The 20,930-nt window shown below is 42.4% G+C and overlaps 1 protein-coding gene across 9 annotated transcripts in view; it reads left to right on the top strand.

Annotated features, from left to right (window-relative positions):
* ARHGAP21 (Rho GTPase activating protein 21) overlaps window positions 1-20,930 on the top strand; it is a 138,240-nt gene that overhangs the window by 38,035 nt on the left and 79,275 nt on the right. For all 9 annotated transcript variants that reach the window (XM_075587599.1, XM_075587598.1, XM_075587602.1 and 6 more), the window contains exons 2-3: window positions 7,828-8,007; window positions 17,430-17,454. In XM_075587599.1, the coding sequence (XP_075443714.1) occupies window positions 7,828-8,007; window positions 17,430-17,454 (205 nt within the window). The remainder of the gene's footprint in view (window positions 1-7,827; window positions 8,008-17,429; window positions 17,455-20,930) is intronic.

The following is a 20,930-nucleotide window of genomic DNA, read 5'->3' as shown; positions in this document are numbered from 1 at the left end:
ACTCGTGAGTGTACTTAAACCGGGGTATGCCTGTATATGTTTGTTTTGTTTTTTAATTGAAGGGGCATATGTATCGTGTCGCAATGAGCATTGCTCCAAAAACTAATGGTCATTTTGACTTTGCGCCAGCGTATTGGAGTTTTGGAAGTGTACGTTTTGGGGAGTGGCCGCAGGAGGTGTTGGGGGAAGATTCTGCACAATATCTTGAGATGTAGCAACATTTGCTCCGACAGTGTTGTTTTTATCTTTGTGTCAAGTATCCTCACCAGGTCTGAGGTGGCGTTAACCTCTGCTCCTCAGATCTGCAGCAAATGGAAGAAGCAGGATTAACACGTTTTATACATATGCTGCTAGCACCGTTTGATTTCGGATCAACATTTCTGCTCTCTGCTTTGATGCATATTTCTCCATCTTGATCTTCCAGTAGTCTTTCATGTTAGAGGTTCATTATAATGTTGTTAAAAGATTGGTTACTTTAGTTCACTTTCTTTTCTTTTGTTCTCTTAGTTTTTGTTTGTTAAATTACTGAAAGCATTTGAAATGTTGAAGGCAAAAGTGAGCGACTTGGCATCAAATACGTCCATGCAATATGTTTGGTTTTATATTTGAATGTTCTCCCTTTTGGAAGGACTTCTTAGAGTAGAATGGAGAAAATGCACTTTCACTTAACGGCCTGCCGTAAGCTCTCCTAAGAAGCAATTTAAAGCCTTTTTAGATCATCTGCTGTGTAATCTCCCCTGTTGGCTGATATGAGCTTGTTGCATGCCATGGCTTTACTCTTACCACTCTCATTTAGCTGCAACTGTAATCGCCAGACAGTTTTTACAGTTAACCTATAATCATATGACCTCTGTTTTAATCCTGTATAAGGATGTTTAAAAAGTATTCTTTATTTAGGGTATCTGAAGGATTGTTGGGACGAATGTACGAACAGGAGCTTTTACATTTTTTTTTTGTTGTGTTCCTTCAAAGTTGTAGTGCTAAAAAGAAATGAAAACATGAATAAAATGTGCGTGGCATGTATTGTTTTTGTTGGTAAAGCGCCAGCATATTCCGCAGCGCGGTACAATGGGGGTACAGAGATTTGATCAATTACGTAAAACCGTTGCATACAAATAAGGACAAACATGCACAAACAGAGCAGGTAATGAGGGCCCCGCTTGTGAGCGCTTCAAATCTGTAGGGAATGAGGGACAATGTTGAAACAGAGGGTGAAGTGGCTTCTTATTGTGGAATGGAGTCTATATCAGGTTGGAGTATGGTCCAGCCCAACAGCTGATCCATTAAGGTTTGTGGGAGTATTGAGATCCTCATGTGACTTCTTAGGCCAGGTCCCCGCTGGCTGCTGTGGTGGACGCTGCAGAGACGAGAGCCGCCCCACAGTGGTGCCGGGCCCGCTGCGAGTGGGGGCCGCCGCGCTGCACTGACAAACTCCTGAACTCAAGAGAATTGAGATCAGGACTTGCGATGGAGTGCTAGGCCATGCCCTCCGGCGGTTCAGCCAATGAGGGCGAACCTGCCGGGTGACATCACGTCCGCTCCCCCGTCACTCCACAGTCATGCCCCCCCTGTCTTTCCCCCTGCAGCTCACTGCAGACCGGGGGACTCGGCTGCACGCGCCGCCAGCCTCGCAGGCGCGCGTGCAGCACACAGCGGGGCCGTAGCCTTAATATGACCCATAGTTTGCCTGAAATGACGACGCGTTGTTGCTAACCTGAATAATACGGCTTAGGTTAAAACAGAAGAGGTTTTATTTTTATTTTTTACTAGTTTTGGTAAATATCAAATATTACTTCAATATAGATTTTTAATAGGCACACTGTGAAAATAATATATTTTAATATATATTATAAAGCATCCATGCTGCAGAAAAAATAATGTATGATTGATACCTATTGCAGTCTTAGAAGCGCTTTAGGTTGCTAATAATGTAAACAGACGTTAGAGTTTACGCCAGGTGTAACTTGGTGGACGAGTTTGACACAAGTTTAAAATTTTTATTTTTTGATGCTCGCATACTTTAAAAAATAAATAAATTGTACGTACCATTTCCTTCTCTGCGTCATGCACATCCAATTCGTTTGCGTCAGTACATCTGAATAACACGATGCTGCAATTCATGCGCTTTCATTTTTAAATTTTTTTACCATGGATTGAAGGAGGGGTCTCCGGAGCGGAACGCCATCAATTTCAGCTCCGTGGACCCCTGCTTCTGTAGATACTTGCCTCCGTAGTGGGTCCCGGTAGCCACTCTGCTTGTCTACCCAGGGTTCATGTTATGGCGTTGTTTCAAGGCTCCAGCACCCTGCGGATCAATAGAAAGCAGTGACATCATCAGGTTCGGCTTCCTATTGGCTCACGTGACGTGGGAGATTTGAACTTTAAAGCCCAGCTAGCCGAGCACCTACTACGGAGAGAAGTATTTCTGGAAGCTGGGGGTCCCCGGAGCTGGAATTACTGGGGTTCAGCTCCGCGGACACCCTACATCAATTCTGGGTAAAAAATAAATCAACATTTTTTAAAATCTATAAATAAAGGTGTTTAGATTGTTCCTTCCTTTGTCCTACAATATGGACAAAAAGGGTAGTAATGATGCACAGATATCACAATGTATATTGCCATTGTGTGCATTTTTTTTTAACGCCACAAATTTCATTAGCGCTGCTTAGTACAAGGGCCTTGTGTCTAGCAATGTCCTCTGTATGCTGCTGAGGTGGTACTTTGTATTAATACTTTTAGTGTTCTCAATGCAGCATCAAACTGGTGGACATTTTGTTTTACCCTTTTGTTTCTTCGCCTGCCTTTTAATTCCTAAGGAAAACAATGTTTGCTTTGCTTGCACCTTAATAGTTTGCTATTCTGCACATAGGAGTGACCTATTTGTGTGCTCCATTTGCTGAGGCACCATCTCTGTTTAATAATTTCCCTTGAAACTGTAATGATGTGTACACACACACACACACACACACACACACTCTCACACACTGTGTTGGGCTGCGGCCTGGAGATAGCATGTCTGGTCTCTGTAATGCCTGTCCTGAGGGGATGCAGTCAGTGCAGCTGCAGTCAGACATTGGCCATGTCTGTTTGCTGCTCCAGATGAAGAAATATAGGAGGAACCTTTTTATTTCAGTTCCAGTCTCTGTAGCATTACCAAAAACCCAAACTTTGTGATGTGAAGCTCAAAAATGCTCAGGTGCAATAAGCCTGTTTTCACTGCAGTGGTATCTTCTTTTTTTTCTTTTTTTTTATAAATGAAATTATAATTATTCTTTTGAGTATCTAATATCTCATTTTTACAGCTAGCAAATGTAGTTTTCCAATATGTAAAGAAATGAAAACAGCACTTGATACACACCCAATCACATCCCTCCACATACACACACAAACACCCCACCCTATCCCTCTCCACCCTTGCTTTGTCTAAATTTCAATCTCTTCTACGTTTCATTTGGATTCTGTCTCCCTCTGCCCTGGCTCAGGTGTTGTTCTGCTATGTCTGCCTACTCACCAGAGACATTCCTCCCACAAGGCTGGCAGAGCGATTTGCAGACTCCCTCCCACCCGGAGACAAACACTCTCTCTCTCTCTGCCTTGTTACCATAGAGATTGAATGCAATGTGATCAGGCCATCGGGGAGCTTGTGTATTCAGGCTCTTGCCAATTGATCTGAACTGAAAAAATGGCTCCGGTCACCTGCAGTTTAAAGCTGCAGTTCAGGCTCCTGTTTTTTTTTAGTTTTAACTTTAATAGTTTCATCTCTACTTACCTAAAACTGCATAGCTGCCTGTCAATTCGTTCTCCGTCTATTGATCGGCAAAGTTTGGCGACATCTTTAAATATGGGGAATGTAAATCGTTGCTATAGGAACAGGCATGCTTGTTAAAATAGAATACAAGAAAATTGGTCTTTCAAAGTTGTTTTTAAAACAGAAAATGCTAAAAGTATTTTTTCTTACTACAGAACTGATTTATTAAAAAAAACACACATGCAGGATATTGCCTGAACTGCAGCTTGAAAGCACCATTTCTCATTTCAACAACAGAAAACCATTGTACAAGCACCATCTACTGCCTGTTCATTTTCTGAGATCCTCATCTTTATCTTGCTGTTTTTTTTCACATTTTAAAAGTGTTCTCTGTACATTGACTATAATAGACATTGCCACTGGGATGTTGGTGTTTTCAGGCCTTTTTGTAACTTCAGTTTTAAATGAAGGCTTGTTGAAGTAACTAATACAGTAGATCCGGGTTGGCCAACTCTAGTCCTTAAGGGCCACCAACAGGTTAGGTTTTCAGGGTATCCCTGCTTCAGCACAGGTGGCTCAGTCATTGACTGAGCACCTTGATTAAGCCACCTGTGATAAAGCTGAGAGATCCTGAAAGCCTGACCTGTTGGTGGCCCTTGAGGACTGAAGTTAGAATCCGCACAGGTATTTTTTTATTTTGTTTGTAATATAAATATGCTTTGTTTCATGTTTCGTGCTTGGTTTATTTACTTTGTGAGGACACAATGCTTGTTGCAGTGCCACCTTATGTGCTAGGCACTTAATGGGCTGTTAGGCCAGTATTTAAGGGTTTGATCTTTCACGTTTGAAAAATCCAGTTCAAGAGCAGGTCACTTTCGTTTTCGGGGAATCGCTGTATCCCACCGTACCATAAACACAGACGGGCCCTTTGGGTTTATTGTGCCTGTACAACTCTATTAATGTGTCGCATACAACATCAATGCCATGCTAGGAATACTGTTCTTGTAGATAGAAGCATGGCTTCCAAGCCCATATTTTCATAGCCGTGCTTTGCCATAAGGTACTTTACGGCCCATTCACTTTGAGCCATATTTACTTTGCAGCAGTGAGCCATAAGACGCATGAGTTATCTTACGGTTTAAGACTGGTTAGTAAATGTGGGCCTTTATATCTGAACATTGGGTAGTGTAAGAAATTCCACTTACGCCTTCCATTGGCCGACAGGAAGTCTCTGGATAATCCCATAGAAAATTAGAAATTGCTATTGCATTTACAAACACAGCCATTCTGATACGATAGTGCTTACAATTAAAGTGTTAACATTTACAAGTAATAAATGTATTAGTTTCAATGGGATAGTCTGGTCATCTGAGGCTTGTCTGACCAATAGCCCAGAATCTCCCAGTACTGTACTGTATATCGAACTCCCAGTAAATATTCCACTGTACAGCTAAAGGACTTGAAAATGACCAGGTACTTGTCATTACTAGTTGAAACATGTCATAGTTTCCCACCCCCTCCCCCTCCATTTTCTTTTTCCCATCTGCCGTTCTCTAGGTCTGCAGCTAACTGAAGCCATGGAAAGTGAAACCCTGCTTTTGAGAGCTTATTATTCACGGTCATAAGGGAATTCACTCCATGAATGTCCTACTCCGTGACCTAAATAATAATAATTAAAAAACAAATGGCAGACAACTACTATAATCCTAAAGTTTCTTCTGTGTGCGTCTGTAATAAAGGATGGGCGTGGACGGCATCTTCAGTCACCATGCTCACTATTCCACCCTCCTGTGTTTTAATGTGACCTAAACCATTGCAGATACAGGAGGTTCCCGGCTGGGACATACAAATGTGCCTGGTTACATGATTAAACGTGGTTCCACTTGTGCCATAAAGGCAAGAAACCTTTTAGCCTTATGGAAAATGGCAAATAAACGATTAAATTAAACGCCATCTTTAAAATAAGATTACATTTAGGTTGTTGTGGGGGAGGCGGGAAAGAACAAATTAACCTGTAAAAATACCTCTTTGACATTAAACTAACAAATGTGAAAAATGGTTATATGGTATCACCAGTATATCTCAAAGCTATGTGTAAAGAAATGGAAGATTAGATTTTTGGAATTCCTGGATCAAGTTGCCTCTGGACCTTTTTTTGGAAATGTCCAGATAATCCACCAGGATCATGCTCAAAACAGGCTTATGATTTGGTTTGGTTGTCACAAATCATAACCATTTTTGTTTCATTAAAACCACTGAGTTGTGTGAATATACAGTAAATGCTTTCTTTTTGTGCTGTTTGTAACTATTGGTGTGGCCTGCAGTGCTTTACATGAGCAATGTGCTGCGGGCCCCCTTATGGTTGGAAAGGGTTTAACTCTGATAAAAAGTTGTCATTTGCTTTGCATTTCATCGCTGGTTCTTTAAGTACCGATTAAACTAACTGGAGTCGAGTGATAGTGGAGACAACAAGACCGTTTTAGAAAGTATAGGTATTGAAAAGCATTTGGGGTTTAGTGAAAAACCTCGAGGACAAGGCCATGGTAAGACTTCACATTCTATGTACAGTTTCTATAATGTTTGAGAGAGATCCTACAATCTTCCTCCCTCCTCCTTCACAATATTGCCTGCAACATTTCTTTTGTCCCTTTATCAGAGAATAGGGTTAACATTAGTATTTATTATTCACGATTAAAGTAATAAAGTTTAATACAGAGGGGCAGTGTTTGTGGAATTCTATCTCCAGTCTTCACAAGCACATTTAACAAGGTCAACAATTTGCCTCTTGGAAGAACAAAACAATGTTAATGTTGCCCAATTTTGTGTTGATGGTTAATCCCTCTGGTTGGTTGCAGAAAGATGTGCCAACTTTAAGTTGTCAAAATAAAGAGTTGGATATGTCCTATTGCACCATGTTAACATTGGTTTCTATCTAGAAATCCGAAGCATTGTCCATATGCATGGCTATATACAGAAACTGAATATCTACTGCAGTTTGAATATTCTATATTTTACACTAGAGTAGACTGGAACCGGTTTGGAAAATCGATGTCAGAAATATAGATATATTTTTAACTGCTGTCAGTCTTTTTTTTAATGCTTTTCGTCATTCTAGAAAGCTTTGATTCCCTAAAAAGACAAGCAGAGCAACGCTGCAAAGGGGTTATTTATTTATTTTAATGACAAATGAAAATATCACTTGTGAGTACATTCACATGTCTCAGACAGGTCTGCAACCCGGCTCCTCACCATGATCTCCTAGTATAGTTTCCCCTGCAGCAAGGGATTCTGGGAAATGACATGCAAATGAGCATACCATGTCACCTTTTGCTTCAAATCCATTTGGACATGAAGCCCTATCAGCTTATGCCTGCCGCATTACACATGGTTTCAGCACAACATGGGTTAAAGTGCACAGCCAGTAAACCTACTCACAAATTGTTTAATACAAAGGTGTTTAATGTAATGGATTTTGTTGGTACTTACTTCTGTCTTAAACAGTAACAAGTACGTTTATCTTGTTTTAATGTGAGTTCTTTTCTACTAATCCAGAGCCAGTTAATGACTTGTTCAACATACAGATGGTTATCTCTGGTGACAGAATTTGCAGAATGTGGGTTTGTTTTCAAGGGGGAGGGACAGAGGCCAAAAGGTCAAAGCTGAGCCAGTGTAGCAGCTGCTGCCTGAATGTCATAGTATGTGCATGGTTTAGTTGTGAATGAGTATCTGTATACTATGTTGGAACAAAAGAAATGTCTGGTTTAGAGGGCCAGTAGACTATATAATTTGTTTTGTTTTCTGTTAATCACCAATTAAATCTTCTTGTACGGTGTTAAAGTTCTTTGAGGTTTAATCTTCTATAAAGCAATATTAATATTAAAAAATAGATTGAATTGATTTGTATGGCTTTCTGAAATGGCATACCCTATTTTTGTGTGTGCGTGCGCTATGAAAAATAACTGATCATGTAGATGAATATTGTTATGTTTTGCGCTTTTGAAAAAAATGTTGTGTATGTTTTGAACTTGATGATGGTTGAGCATGTTGAATAAATATTTTTTTTATGGTATCTGTTTTAGGTGTCAAAAAACAAAGATGGAAGAGAACAGAGTGAGATGGTATCGCCGACGGAGGAGGAAGCCTTCTCCTGGCCTGGTCCAAAGTCTGTTGTCTTGAGAAGGACTTCCGAGGGATTTGGTTTTACATTAAGGCACTTCATTGTTTATCCCCCTGAATCTGCTGTCCAGTTCTCTTTTAAGGTAAGTCGAATAAGATTTGAAGTCCATTTAAATGCACGAAGGTGCATGATTTGTACACAGTTTGGGTTTCTAGTGCTGGGAGACAGAACGTGATACTGGGACAGAACTGCTTACATTGGTCAGACGTCATCTGAAGACTGTCTTCTAGTGACAATGGCTTGGCAAACAAGCATCAGGTCATCCAGATTATCAAAGGATGACATAAATAGATAGTGATAAAGGATTCCAAGGCAGAACCTGCTATAACTTGTGTGTTCCCTTTATGCGATAGCTACAAAGTGAGCTTCTTGTGTCGGGCTACATCCCCAGTCCTCACTGCTGCGTGCCTGGTGGCATGGCGGCGCGTGCACAGACTACAACCACAATCGGGGGTCTGTATGGGGGTGCGCTGCCATGACGGGGCAGATCTGCCCTTCCATTGGTGCGCGCTGATCGCGTCACGACAAAATTCTTGTCTTCCCTGCCAGCGTACGCGTCACAGCTCTTTGTGCGCCCATGCACACAGCCACTGGGGCCTGTCCCATAGAGGACTGTGGTGTGTGCCGCAGCGGCCCCTGGCGACCTGGCCGTACCCTTTAAAACAGGCTACCAACCTTCTTTCTCTTTGTTTACTATGTTTTTTTTTTTAGAAAGGCTCAAAGCTTGCAGTGTAGTGTCCACATGGCAACTCCTGCTACTAATTTATACTTTATTCTTTACACCAGGCAACACAAAGCTTTTTTTTTTCCATGTAGACTACAAAAAAAAAAGTTTTCTTAAAGGCGCACAATCCAAGCAATATCATACATGTTGTTTTTTTTTTTTTTTTTAATCAGTTCTGTAGTAGTGGATAATACTGACATGTTTATTTTTTTCAAATTCATGTCAAGCCATTTTTAATGAGTTTTATTTTTAATATGAGCATCCTTTGATACCTATAGCAGGTTTTAGCACACCTCCCCAGCAGTGCAATATATTTGCAACATTTTGCTGTTTGATAATTTGTTGCAAATGTTCCTAGCAGTTTGAGCTGCAAACTGTAACAATAGCTAATGTTACCTTGGTAATATCAGGATACATTGGACTTGCGGAGTTAGACTGACTGAAGGATTGATTGAAACTGAAAGGCAGCCATTTAGTGAACCCAGGGAAGCAGGGTCTTTGCTGATCGGCCATATTTGACATACTTGAAAACGAGGGGTAACTCTCAATGTACTACTTCCTGGTAAAATATTTTATAAATAAATAATATGAGAACAAATCGATGGTTGGCTTAATTCGTATCCAATAAAGGTAATCAAAGGCTGCATATATTAAAATAAATATTTCTTATTATTGCAGCTGTGCTGCAGGTTACCGCCTCTCACCTTCTCAGACCAGGTCTCGGAAACCATCTTCATCTTGACTCATTTTATCGGTGCATGTAATTTGTCAATATCGCCCGTATTGGGGATTCCCCAGAACCAAGAATAACGTGGTTCACGTTATTATTTACGTAAGGACCAGGCATTTATCTGGCTATGAAGGCCTCCTCTTCACCTTGGGCAATCGTTATCTTCCACGTTGTGAATAATGACCAGGTAATAATACCCTGTCCTTCAGGGATTGTTACTTAAAACAAAGCTGAAATCTAGGGAGGTGGAGAGGTCTACTGGCTGCATTTTTATTTATCTAATGTAAGGGCATATAAAAAAATACATGCATACCTGAAATTCAGGGGTAGCCAACTTCAGTCATCAAGGGCCACCACAACAGGCCAAGTTTTAAGGATATCCCTGCTATCGCACAGGTAGCCATTTGGGACTGACTTGGCCACCCTGTTCTATACAGTCTGATTGCCCTGCTAAATTCTGCTTTCTCTGTTCGATCGGTAACTGTGAGATGAGACGTCCTGCCCCAGGGTCCTTGCAGCCAATCCCACTGAACCACGATCAGGAAGTTGTAGTCTGAGTGGCTGCAAGGTCCTCAGGGGCATCTCTGTCTTGGTTTCACGGAATGGAGAAAGCAGCATTTTACCAGGAACGTATGCAACAGTTCAGGTATGTGGCTTTTACTTGGACTTGCATTCCTATATTTTAATCCACCAATAAAAATACCACTTGTGCGCGCATTCGCTTGTCTGACAGGTCTGCAACCCTGCCTTTCCCCATTATCTCTTAGCATACAATACTTCCACTGCAGACAGGTATTCTGGGTAATAACATGCAAATGATCAGCAGCCACTGTCACTTTTTGCTTCTTGTCCATTTTAACATGGACCTCTATAAGCATATATATGCCTGTGCATTACACGGCTTTTCAGCACAGCCCAGGCCATGGTTAGTGCTTGCTTGCTTAAGCGTGCTCTCGCTTGCTGATGCTTGCCACTGAGCCCCTACAGCCGCAATTAAAGCGGCTTTAGTAGGGGCTCGCGCATGCTTTCCGTTGCTTGCTGAGGCGCGCTTGAACAGAGCCAACAGTGAAATTTTAAATTCACTCGCTGACTCCGCTCACGTGATGCCTCAGCATCCAATGAAAGGACGAGCAGGGAAATGTGAATGGGGTACTTATTGTCTGGCGCCAGCGGGTGGGGGCGGGGGGGTGGTGTGTTGAGGTGTGTGTGTTGAGGTGTGTGTGTTGAGGTGTGTGTGTTGAGGTGTGTGTGTTGAGGTGTGTGTGTTGAGGTGTGTGTGTTGAGGTGTGTGTGTTGAGGTGTGTGTGTTGAGGTGTGTGTGTGCGTGTGTGTGTGTGTGTGTGTTGATGTGCGTGTGTGTGTGTGTTGATGTGCGTGTGTGTGTGTGTTGATGTGTGGTGCGGTGATGTGCCCCCTTCTGCCCGATTCCTGTGGCTGTCAGCCTGCGGCAGATGGAGGGGGCTTGCGCCGCCGGGGGGGAGGGGCGGGTGATGTGTCCCCCTTCTGCCCCGATCACCGTAGCTGCCTCCCTGCCCGCGCGGGAGATGGAGGGGGGTTGCGCGGCCGCCGGGGGGTGGGGGGGTGAGGAAGGGGTTGTGTCCCGGAGCAGTGGTGGCAGCAAGGTGGTGTGTGTGAGTGATTGTGTGTGTGTGTGTGTATATATATATGTGTGTGTGTGTGTGTGTACCAGTGTGTCTGTGTGGTGTGTGATGTGCGTGTGCGAATATATTATATAAGTTGCACAATGTTAATAAATAATTTATTCTCACATGTGTTTTTTTTTTAATTTTTAAAATATTATATAATACACACACACACACACACACACACACACACACACACACACACACACACACACACACACGTTCCCCAGTGACACACAAACACACTGACGGCTACCATGTGACACACAAACACACTGACGGCTACCAAGTGACACACACACAGTGATACCCGCCTCCCAAGCGCGCTTGCTGTCTCTTCTGCCAGGACAGCAAAAAGCTCCTGGTAGAGCGAGCGGCAGCAAGCAAGAGCGAGCAGCAGCACCTAAGCGCTTACTATGTCCGAGGCCTTACTCACAGGCAGCTGTTTCAACCTTTTTTGAGTCATCAGTGTGAGCCTGGTTTACTGACTTTGCTATGTGAAGCTGGGAGTGATTACAACCATAACTTTTTTGGGTTATATTTTAATCAGATGATGGGTTGAAAAGTCCATTTAACAGGGCTAGCCTTCCTAGGATCAAAGTGAACTAATGCCTGTGTCCTGTTTTAAGGGGGTGATTGATGCCTCTTACTCAAATCTGACACCTAGAACCCTTTTTTGTGTGATTTCACTGTGTGATCAGCAAGTGCTTGGCACAGCCAGAGTCCCCTCCTCTGCCCTGTCCTTAGTGGCAGGGTAGGCTAAAGGTTAAGAAAACACTTAATTGAGAAAAGTTTCCCATTCTTCTTGCCCCTAAGAAATTCAACTTCTATCTCCGTTCCAGAAAAGCCAAACGCTCTAGCAAAAAGGCCACATGGTTCAAAGTTTTGCTATATCTTGGTGGCAAAATAGCAGCCCAATTTTTTTTTTTAATTTTTTAAATTATGTTTAAGCATAATTTTAAAAGTGCAATAAATTGAATGTGCAATGCCCATGGACTTTTTAGCGTTGGTTGAAGCATATTTTTTTTTCTGCCAAACTAAATTTACTTAGGCATGCAAAGAATTTGGCAAGGCGTTGGATAATAGGGGCCTGCATGAGTTATAACAGTAGATCTAAATAAGTCACCCATTATGCTCTTTTACAACTATTATCTTTACAAAAATAAAATTAAATACATTTCATTCAAAGAAGATTCCTTCTAGTAACCCCTAACCACACCCCCCCCCCCTTTTTTTTCCCCAATTGATACATTTTGGTAATAATGTGAGCGTTAAAGAAGGCTTTCCAAAATGATTTAAAATACTTAATGTATGTAGAGTAACTTTAAACCAATAAGGGGGTATTATGCCCCTGCCATTTAATTCCAGGGGAGGGGGGGGGGGCTGCACCCGGTGCCGGGTCTCTCTGATGGCAGCGTCGAATGTCAGCTGGGCTAAGCTTTCGGCGCGAGAGGGAGGCCCAGCGTGCGTGAGCAGCAGTGTGGGACAGGGGTGAAGCCAGCGGCAACTGCTGTGACCTGCCGCCGGGCCCCCCGCAGCACCGCCAGCCACTGGTCACACCCCCTCCCGCAGCGCCACCGGCCCCCCTGCAGCACTACTGCCCCCCCTGTGCAGCATCGCCAGCTACCGGCTGCCCCCTCCATGCAGCACCGGCTACCCCCCGCAGCGCCCCCACAACACCGCCAGCCACTGTCTCCTCCCCCGCAGCACCGCCAGCCACTGTCTCCTCCCCCGCAGCACCACCAGCCACTGTCTCCTCCCCCGCAGCACTGCCGGCCACTGTCTCCTCCCCCGCAGCACCGCCATAAAATATGATAAGCACAAACTGCTTTGAGGCCTAAATGTTAAAGCTATTAACCATTATAGATATTCTGAAACGTGTGTTTGAAAGTAGTGTGGCGTTTGTGTAAAGGAAGCTATTTTTAAAGCGTCTGTGTCTGGTGGAACACAAAGTAAGCACTAAACACACGTTCCAATTAATTAATGTGATTACAAAGAAGGTTTGGAATAATTTGGAGGAATAAAATACACTTTTGGACATAACCTAACGAATTCTTCTTTTTCCCCCTTTTAATCGAAGTGGGAGGTTGTAAATCCTCCCCCACCCCCCAAAAAAACCCCAACTGGTAATGACTATTTAATAAGTTTACAGAAAAATACATTATTCTAAAAGTATGTGAAATAACATGTATTTCTTGCCTTATGTGCGAGCTCTTTCGCAGTCCTCCAGATTGTTTTCTTTTCTCCCTTTTTCATAAATCTTTTTGATTAAACGAGAACCGCATGAACACTCTTCTGACGCAAACAATAGTGCTTCTGGGTATCTCCTCATTCCATTCTTTCACTAAATCATTCTTGGGTAGGATTCAGGAAGGGTCACCGACTGGCCACCAAGCAGTGATGCCAATAATTCCTATTTAATGACCTGGTCTGGAAAATAATTGCTGTTAAAGCTTTTTCACAGTCTTCAGACAGGAGGTATTTGAGTTGGTAAATGTAGCATGAAAATGTACCTGCTATATTCGTAATCTCTTCTTCATGGAAAGTGCTAACAAAGCATTGCTGGCTCCTCCATGGTCAAAAAGATTTAAAGAGGTGTTTGAGCTGATTTAAAAAATAAATCCTATTTAAATGCGTGTTCTTTCCTGGATCCGATATGCTATCACAGTGTTGATTTTGCTTATTGAGATATAGATCTATATATCTATCATACACATTTTAAGTTATGGTGGGTGGAAAAAGGCGACAAAAAACCTTCACCGTTGGCATATAGCCAATAAAGAATATCACTTGTAGGCACATTCACGTGTCTTAGACAAGTCTGCAACCCTGCTTTTCACCATTATCGTCTAGCATATAGTACTTCCACTGCAGCAAGAGATTCTGGGAAATTACATGCAAATGGGCACACAACGTGTCACCTTTTGCCTGAAATCCATTTTTACATGGAACCCTTCTACGCAAATGCCCTGCTGTTTACACAGCTTTTAAGCACAGCATGGGATTAGATGCAAAGCCAGTCAAACCACTCAGACAGCTGTTTCAATCTTTGTGTCATCGGTGTGAAGTTGATTGTACTGGCTTTGCAATTTTCAAGGCTGGGTAGGTTTACCATCTATATATCCATATCATTACTACTTTGGACAAACTACAGCAGTCCTTTTATTTAGGCACAAATCTTTTGGTTAGCCCCGAACTAAAACACCATGTATATAGCCAATAGTTATGAAGTTAGGACACAGGGCATACAATTGTTTCAAAGCTTTACAAACATTGGAATGGTAAACCAGGTCATACAAGCCTCTGAATACTTTAACTTAATCAAATCTAAAATTATCTAGGTTACTAAGCCGCTGTTTAAGAAAACAAATACAAATATTTTTAGCAAATAATTTAATAAAACCATAATACAGGCATACCCCGCTTTAAGTACACTCACTTTAAGTACACGCACGAGTAAGTACATATCGCCCAATAGGCAAACGGCAGCTCACGCATGCGCCTGTCATCACGTCCTGAACAGCAATACCGGCTCCCTACCTGTACCGAAGCTGTGCGCAAGTGGGGAGACTATAGAGCCTGTTACAAATGCGTTATTTACATCAGTTATGTACGTATATAACGATTGCAGTACAGTACATGCATCGATAAGTGGGAAAAGGTAGTGCTTCACTTTAAGTACATTTTCGCTTTACATACATGCTCCGGTCCCATTGCGTACGCTAATGCAGGGTATGTCTGTACGTAGTAGAAAGTTCTACGTGACATTATTGTTGCCCTGTTAAGTGTTTGTAAATGAGTCATTCCTACCATCTTGAGTTTGCGCTGTGACTTCACATTTTATCCATAAAACGCTGAATGAATGTATCGTTATTTTAAAGTTACATTTGATGGGCAATTCTTTTATCGGCATACGACTATTTGCCAACATAATCCATGATGTATTTTCATTGTTTAATGCAAATGTCTTATACTGCTGCAATCTTTAGCCAGGCAGAAAAATAAGAACATTAAGTACCAGATAAGAATTAGAATCTCAAAGGACTTGAAGAGAAAATGATGTATTCACTTTGATAGGAAACAAATAAGTACACATTTTGTTACGGGGAATGGAATGTTTTAAAGGAGGTCTATTACCTTGTAAGAGAATACATTTAAATTTCAATGACCATAATACTGGTCTGGGAGGACAAAATGGCTACTGATATCAGTCTTTCTCTGACCAGCAAGAAAAGGGACAACATCAGTAATAAATATGACAGCGGTGTCACCAATAGAAAGCACTGGCATCATTCAGAGCTGATTAAACTGCTTTCAGTTGGTGATTTAGCAAAACTTTTAAGTTGCCATCAAAAGCCTCTGGGTTGAGCTTAGAGGTTCCCCTGGACATACTGGGGCCTGAAGTAGTCAACTCCAGTCCTCAAGGGCCAGAAAGGCTCAGCCTCTTCTTCTGAATCAGGGATATCCCGAAAACCTGACCTCCTGGTGGCACTTGAGGACTGGAGTTGGCCACCCCTGTATTAGGGTAATAAAAGGAAACCAGATATAATTTTGGTTTTTAATTTTTAAGCGCAAAACCAAGAACACCATAAAAGATACCACCTTTTTAATAACCAACCGAGAAGAATTTAAGTCTTGCACTCAAAAAGAGTGCCTAAGGTTTGGCTTATCTGAGAAAACGTCCTGATGTTGAATCACTAGTCTCTGCTGGACTCCGTAAACTCTTTAATATCCGACAAGTTCGTGGCAGGTAATCTTCTTCAATCCTCCGGTACTGGTATCCTCCTAAACTGACGGGTGTCACCGATGTTTAGAGCCCGTTCCGTTGTCTGCTCCAACGGCGTCCCTCTACGTCTACGATGTGCTGAGGGTCCCTCACCATCCAGTGCCAGAGTCCCACTGCGTTGCCAGGTTGCTGATTTTGAAGTGGAGTCTGCTGTCCCGTCGGTACGAAAGTTTTCATGTAGGGAGAACTCAAAGCACTCAGAAATCCTGTTGCACGCTTCTCCTGGCAAAGTGACAAAAGCGTTGTGAAACGCGTCAACTTTAAAGAATTGAGAGCTGCTGTGAGACTCAATCATGGTTTCTGAGAGTCCTTGGAGTTCTCCATGCACAAAGGCTTCCGCAGTAACGTGATCAAATTCTACTTCAGTCGGCGCCTGGCAACGCGGTGGGACGCCAGAAACAGAGGGGGAGGGATCCCCAGTGCATGGTAGAGGGACGTAGTTTACTAGTCTTGAGATTTTGCGCCTTTTTTTTTACTCCACTAGAACGCATGCTATATTTTGTATTTATATTTAAAAATGTAAAGGCCCCAGACTAATCTGACCACTTTGGAATGCAAAATTAATTGAGTAGTCTGTGTTTTCCAGCCTGGGCGATGCAAAGAAGCTTGCAGTTTTGTCTTCCTATTTTCTCCCTTAATACCAACTGCTTTTGGGAAATACTCTTAAAATGATGCCTAATTTTTTATTAAGAGTTCCTCCCTGGCACTCAAGGTGATATCATTCATGAAAAAATATGTTGTGTGTATATTGTATGTAGGTTTACCTTGAACACTGTATAGTTTACTTACGCAGATTCGAGAAATGGTGGCCATTGGCACTTGTGATATTTTCTCACTACACACCTTCAACTACGTATTTTAGGCGTTTTAATCGTAATTGATTTTTATTAAGTTTTGTTTCCATCATATCAGACCTCTGTTTCCTCTATTACTTCCAAGTACAAGAATGTGCTTTTGGCTAAAAAATCTAAGGTCTTAGCACGAGTGTACAACCTAATCTGAAATATTTACAATTGTGCGTGACACAGAAGTATGTATCCATGATTCTGCCTGCCAAGAATGGACTGAACTCTTGACTGTGCCATTTCCCTAGCTTGTTTTTGTCTTTTCCCCTGTAAACCATGGACATGTTCTCAGTGGCTACATCCTGAGGCAGGAAGGCACTGTATTGTACTGTAGGTTAAAATGATTTATTGTAGATGTAGCCTCATGCTGCTATGTCAGCTACAAGTGAAAACATCCAGCGGATTCCCTGCTTTCGTCTGTTTATACACACATCTTACAAGTGATAACACCTTCCTGTTTGGTACTTGTTCACGATATGGAGAATTCTATTTTACCACTGTGTATGCTCCAGGTATTCCAGGCAACACTTGTTGGTATGTAATACAATGTTTAAGAGTTTTAAAAAGGTTAAAAATTAATAATCTGTATTTGCTCATTAGTTCCAAGGGACTGTTGGCTGAAATAGCAGCTCACTTTGTTGTCAATATTTGTTATAAAGAGGCCTTGGGAGTCTTCGTATGTGTGACTTTAATAGGAAAGCCTTTCTGCATTAGTTTATAATTTACGAACCATTCGTAGCACATTTTTTTTACACCAATGTATTTATGCCTTGCAGGACGAAGACAACGGAAACAGAGGAGGTAAGTGTGTTATTTTGTTAATTTTGTCCTGTTCAGATAGTTTGGCTCAAAAATGTACATTGAAGATGATTCGGTTTCCCTTTAAACGTGTATTTTAAAATGTTCATATTAGGCGTGCTTGTGCAGACACTATCACAAGATAATTTTTATAATAGTCTGCTCCCATAGTTAACAGCTTAAGAAAAACGTTGTTCTGTACATGAATTGTGAGAGCCTGGTCATTTTATTTTCCAGTACCATAGGTACTATAATGAAATTGTGAGGCCTTAAGGCAAGACTCTTTGCTCCTGATTAATTACTCAATATATGCTCTAGGTCTAAAAATCTTGCAAAATACGTAAACCTTTTTTTCTCAATCATTCGACTTTATGGAAAGACTGGTCACGTCAATAAGCAAATTGTGTGTGTGTGTGTGTGTGTGTGTGTGTGTGTGTGTGTGTGTGTGTGTGTGTGTGTGTGTGTGTGTGTGTGTGTGTGTATATATATATGTATATATGTATGTATATATCATGTAGATACTTAAATATTAATGTTATTGAAAGCAATCATACAAAATTGGTAAAGCTGATCTTCACAATGTGAATACAACCCTGCTGTTAATAAGACTTCCTTTTAACATTAGCACCATAATACAAAGATTTATGTCCGTATAAAGGACACACACTGTCAGATCACTAACTAGTTGAGACGTGGTCGGGATGTGATTTCTCTGATTGCAGCAGCAATGCTTAAAAGGGCAAATAATTTCATTGTGTCTGAAATAAACATCTCTTCAGCTTCAATGAGTTTTTAGTGAATTCTGCAAAGGTAATAAATGCACAGATTTAGTTAACATGATTATGCAAACAGCCATGTAATTTGATGACTGTCAGCTTGTGCTTAGCTATTGTATATAGAATATTTAAGAAGTTTGAACCTCTCTCCATTCCCAGTGTTAATCTTTCTCTTTAGTCCCTAGTACACTTATGTTTGTGTTAAGGAAAGTTGCACTACGATGTCTGTGTGACAGACTAACCCAATTTAGAATAATTTTAGCAATCTCCAGTTTCAAATTTCCCTTCTGAGACTAAATAATGCATTTTAGTTGCTGTTTGTTGGGCGAGGTTTTACCCTTTCAGTGCCAGCGGCACCCTTCCGCAAGTTGCAGCTCGGTGGTGACGTCACTGTGGCTACACGCAAGTAAGAGGGGGGGGGGGGTGAACGTCTCCACTTGAAAGAGAGCAAAAAAATGATGACGTCCCGTGAATATCACAAGAACCACCAGAGTGCTGGCTCTCGTGACTTTCAGTGAACATCGGCAGGGCACTCAAGTTGAAGGTGGCAGACCACGTCACCACTTGTATAAAAATTATTCATATGGAAAGATTTATCTTTACAGTCAAATCAAATGGTATTTGCTGCTATGTAGAAATTGAAATATGTTTGTATTACAAATAAATACCGCTTATGAGCACATTCACATGTCCACAAACCTGCCTCTTCTTATAATCACTTGGCGTACAATGCTTTCTGTGCAGCCAGGGATTCTGGGTAACGACATGCAAAGGAGCACGCACAGTGCCAGGTTCCAGACATTTGACCTCCCCAGCATGGCGGCAGAACAGTCATTCTCTTTGCCATTCTTGTTTTCATTCTCTGGAACCCTCATTTCTGTTTTCATTTTGTGTGACATACTAATCAAATATGGGCACATCATGGATTTATACTATGGGATTATATTCCGTATTTTATTTGCCAGCCTTTCTGCTCTCGACTGCAGCTTTGCTTTAATTCTTTATCAAATATCTGGTGGAGCAGAAGTTTTAGTCAATATTTTATTAAATGCTTAATGGTCATGCAACCATGTATGCAAGGATACATGCAACCCCCGAAAAAAAGGCCCTCCTGTACCCCACTGCAGGCGTGTGCATTTTTTTTCGCTTGTGCCATCCCCCTCCCACTCCCCCCTGCTGCCGGCTCTACCCTGCGCCCCTAATCGCGACCCCCCCCCCCCTTCCTTACCTTGGCTCCGGCGTCACAATGTCACGTTGCCATGGCGACACATCGCCAGAAGCTGTCTGAGCCCATTTAAGTGAAGTTACAGAGGCCTTTGCCGCTCTCCTGGCATTTAGTTTAAATGCCTTTGGGGCCTCTGAAACCGCTGCGGCCCCCGCAGAGAATCTGCCCCCCAGTTTGCACACCCCTGCCGTACGGTATGTAATAGTTTGGCTCAGTGTGGTTTAGTCACTAAAATTCATAAGCTCTTACCAAGCCAAAAAGCTGCTCGCTTTACTTGAATTGTTAAGGACTAATAATGGCTTTCCCGCTTCAGTCCAAAAATGAAATGATGGCTGGCACTGTCACACACAACACACACACACTGGCACTGACACCATCTCCCTCTGCTTTGACTAGCCCCGCCCTCAGCCCTCTTGATTCCCCCTAGTCACACCACACACACAATTCCTGCTCTGATATCTCCTGGACTCTCCTCAGTGAGCAGCGCAATGGAGACTTCGTCTGTCAATCAGGCGACCAGGTTCCCGGGAATTTTCCACGCGCACGTGTTGGTGCACACATCCATAGGACACGTTACTCTAACCCAGCGGTGCGCAAACTTGGGGCCCCCCAAATTTTGGGGGGCACGGGTGATTGCAGAGGTCGCATTAAATTTATATTAAAACCCTCATTAACCTCTGCTTATCGGGATTCAGCCGGCTTCAGGACGCGTGACCATGGTAACATGACATCAAATGACTCCGTGCGTCACGTGACGTCACAAGACCCCGCGGTGTCATTTGATGCCACGGGAGGTAAGGTGGGGGGGGGGAGCCCCCACCACACAATGGAGGAGAGCAGGCAGGGGGGCGCGCAGCAAAAAAGTTTGAGCGCCCGTGCCCTAACCAAACTGTCTGAGATGAAGATACAACACACAAGTAATTAGCAGAGAAAGATATTTTGTAATTCAAGGGGGAAAAAAAACAATGGTTTGGTCCTATACAAAGGATCTTCATGAAGAAATTAGGCCTCGGATATAGTGGACGCGCATGGCCGAAAGGCGCGCGTGATGCCATGCAATCTGTGGCCTGAGAACCACAGCGATGGGGAGTCGTGGCCGTGATGTCACGTGAGCAGTTCGCCCTCATTGGCTGAACCGTTCACGTGACCCAGCCGTCGCGCGACAAAAAAAATGTCTGCTGGAACAGCCATCACGCTTCATTGCGCGCTCTATGGCCTGCATCAGAGGTGCGGCGTGTTCGCGCCGCGTAGTCACATGCAGTATGGACGCCTTCTTAATGTCTTTCAGTATTATTTATGGGGTAGGTTTTGATAATGGGCTCAGCCTGGAACCCAAAATGATGACTTTTGATCAAACAAAATCAAGTTTAGTTCTAGTAGCCATTTGTTCTGGATATTATATGGTTTTGTTGTAAATTGTGATTCTTTTTAGATCGTTCTACGTAGATGAAATTACTGGACAGCGCTTTCAAAGAAAC

This window comes from Ascaphus truei, chromosome 2 (assembly GCF_040206685.1).
Source record: "Ascaphus truei isolate aAscTru1 chromosome 2, aAscTru1.hap1, whole genome shotgun sequence".
Taxonomy (NCBI): Eukaryota; Metazoa; Chordata; class Amphibia; order Anura; family Ascaphidae; genus Ascaphus; species Ascaphus truei.
This window is presented reverse-complemented; position numbering and strand designations above follow the sequence as displayed.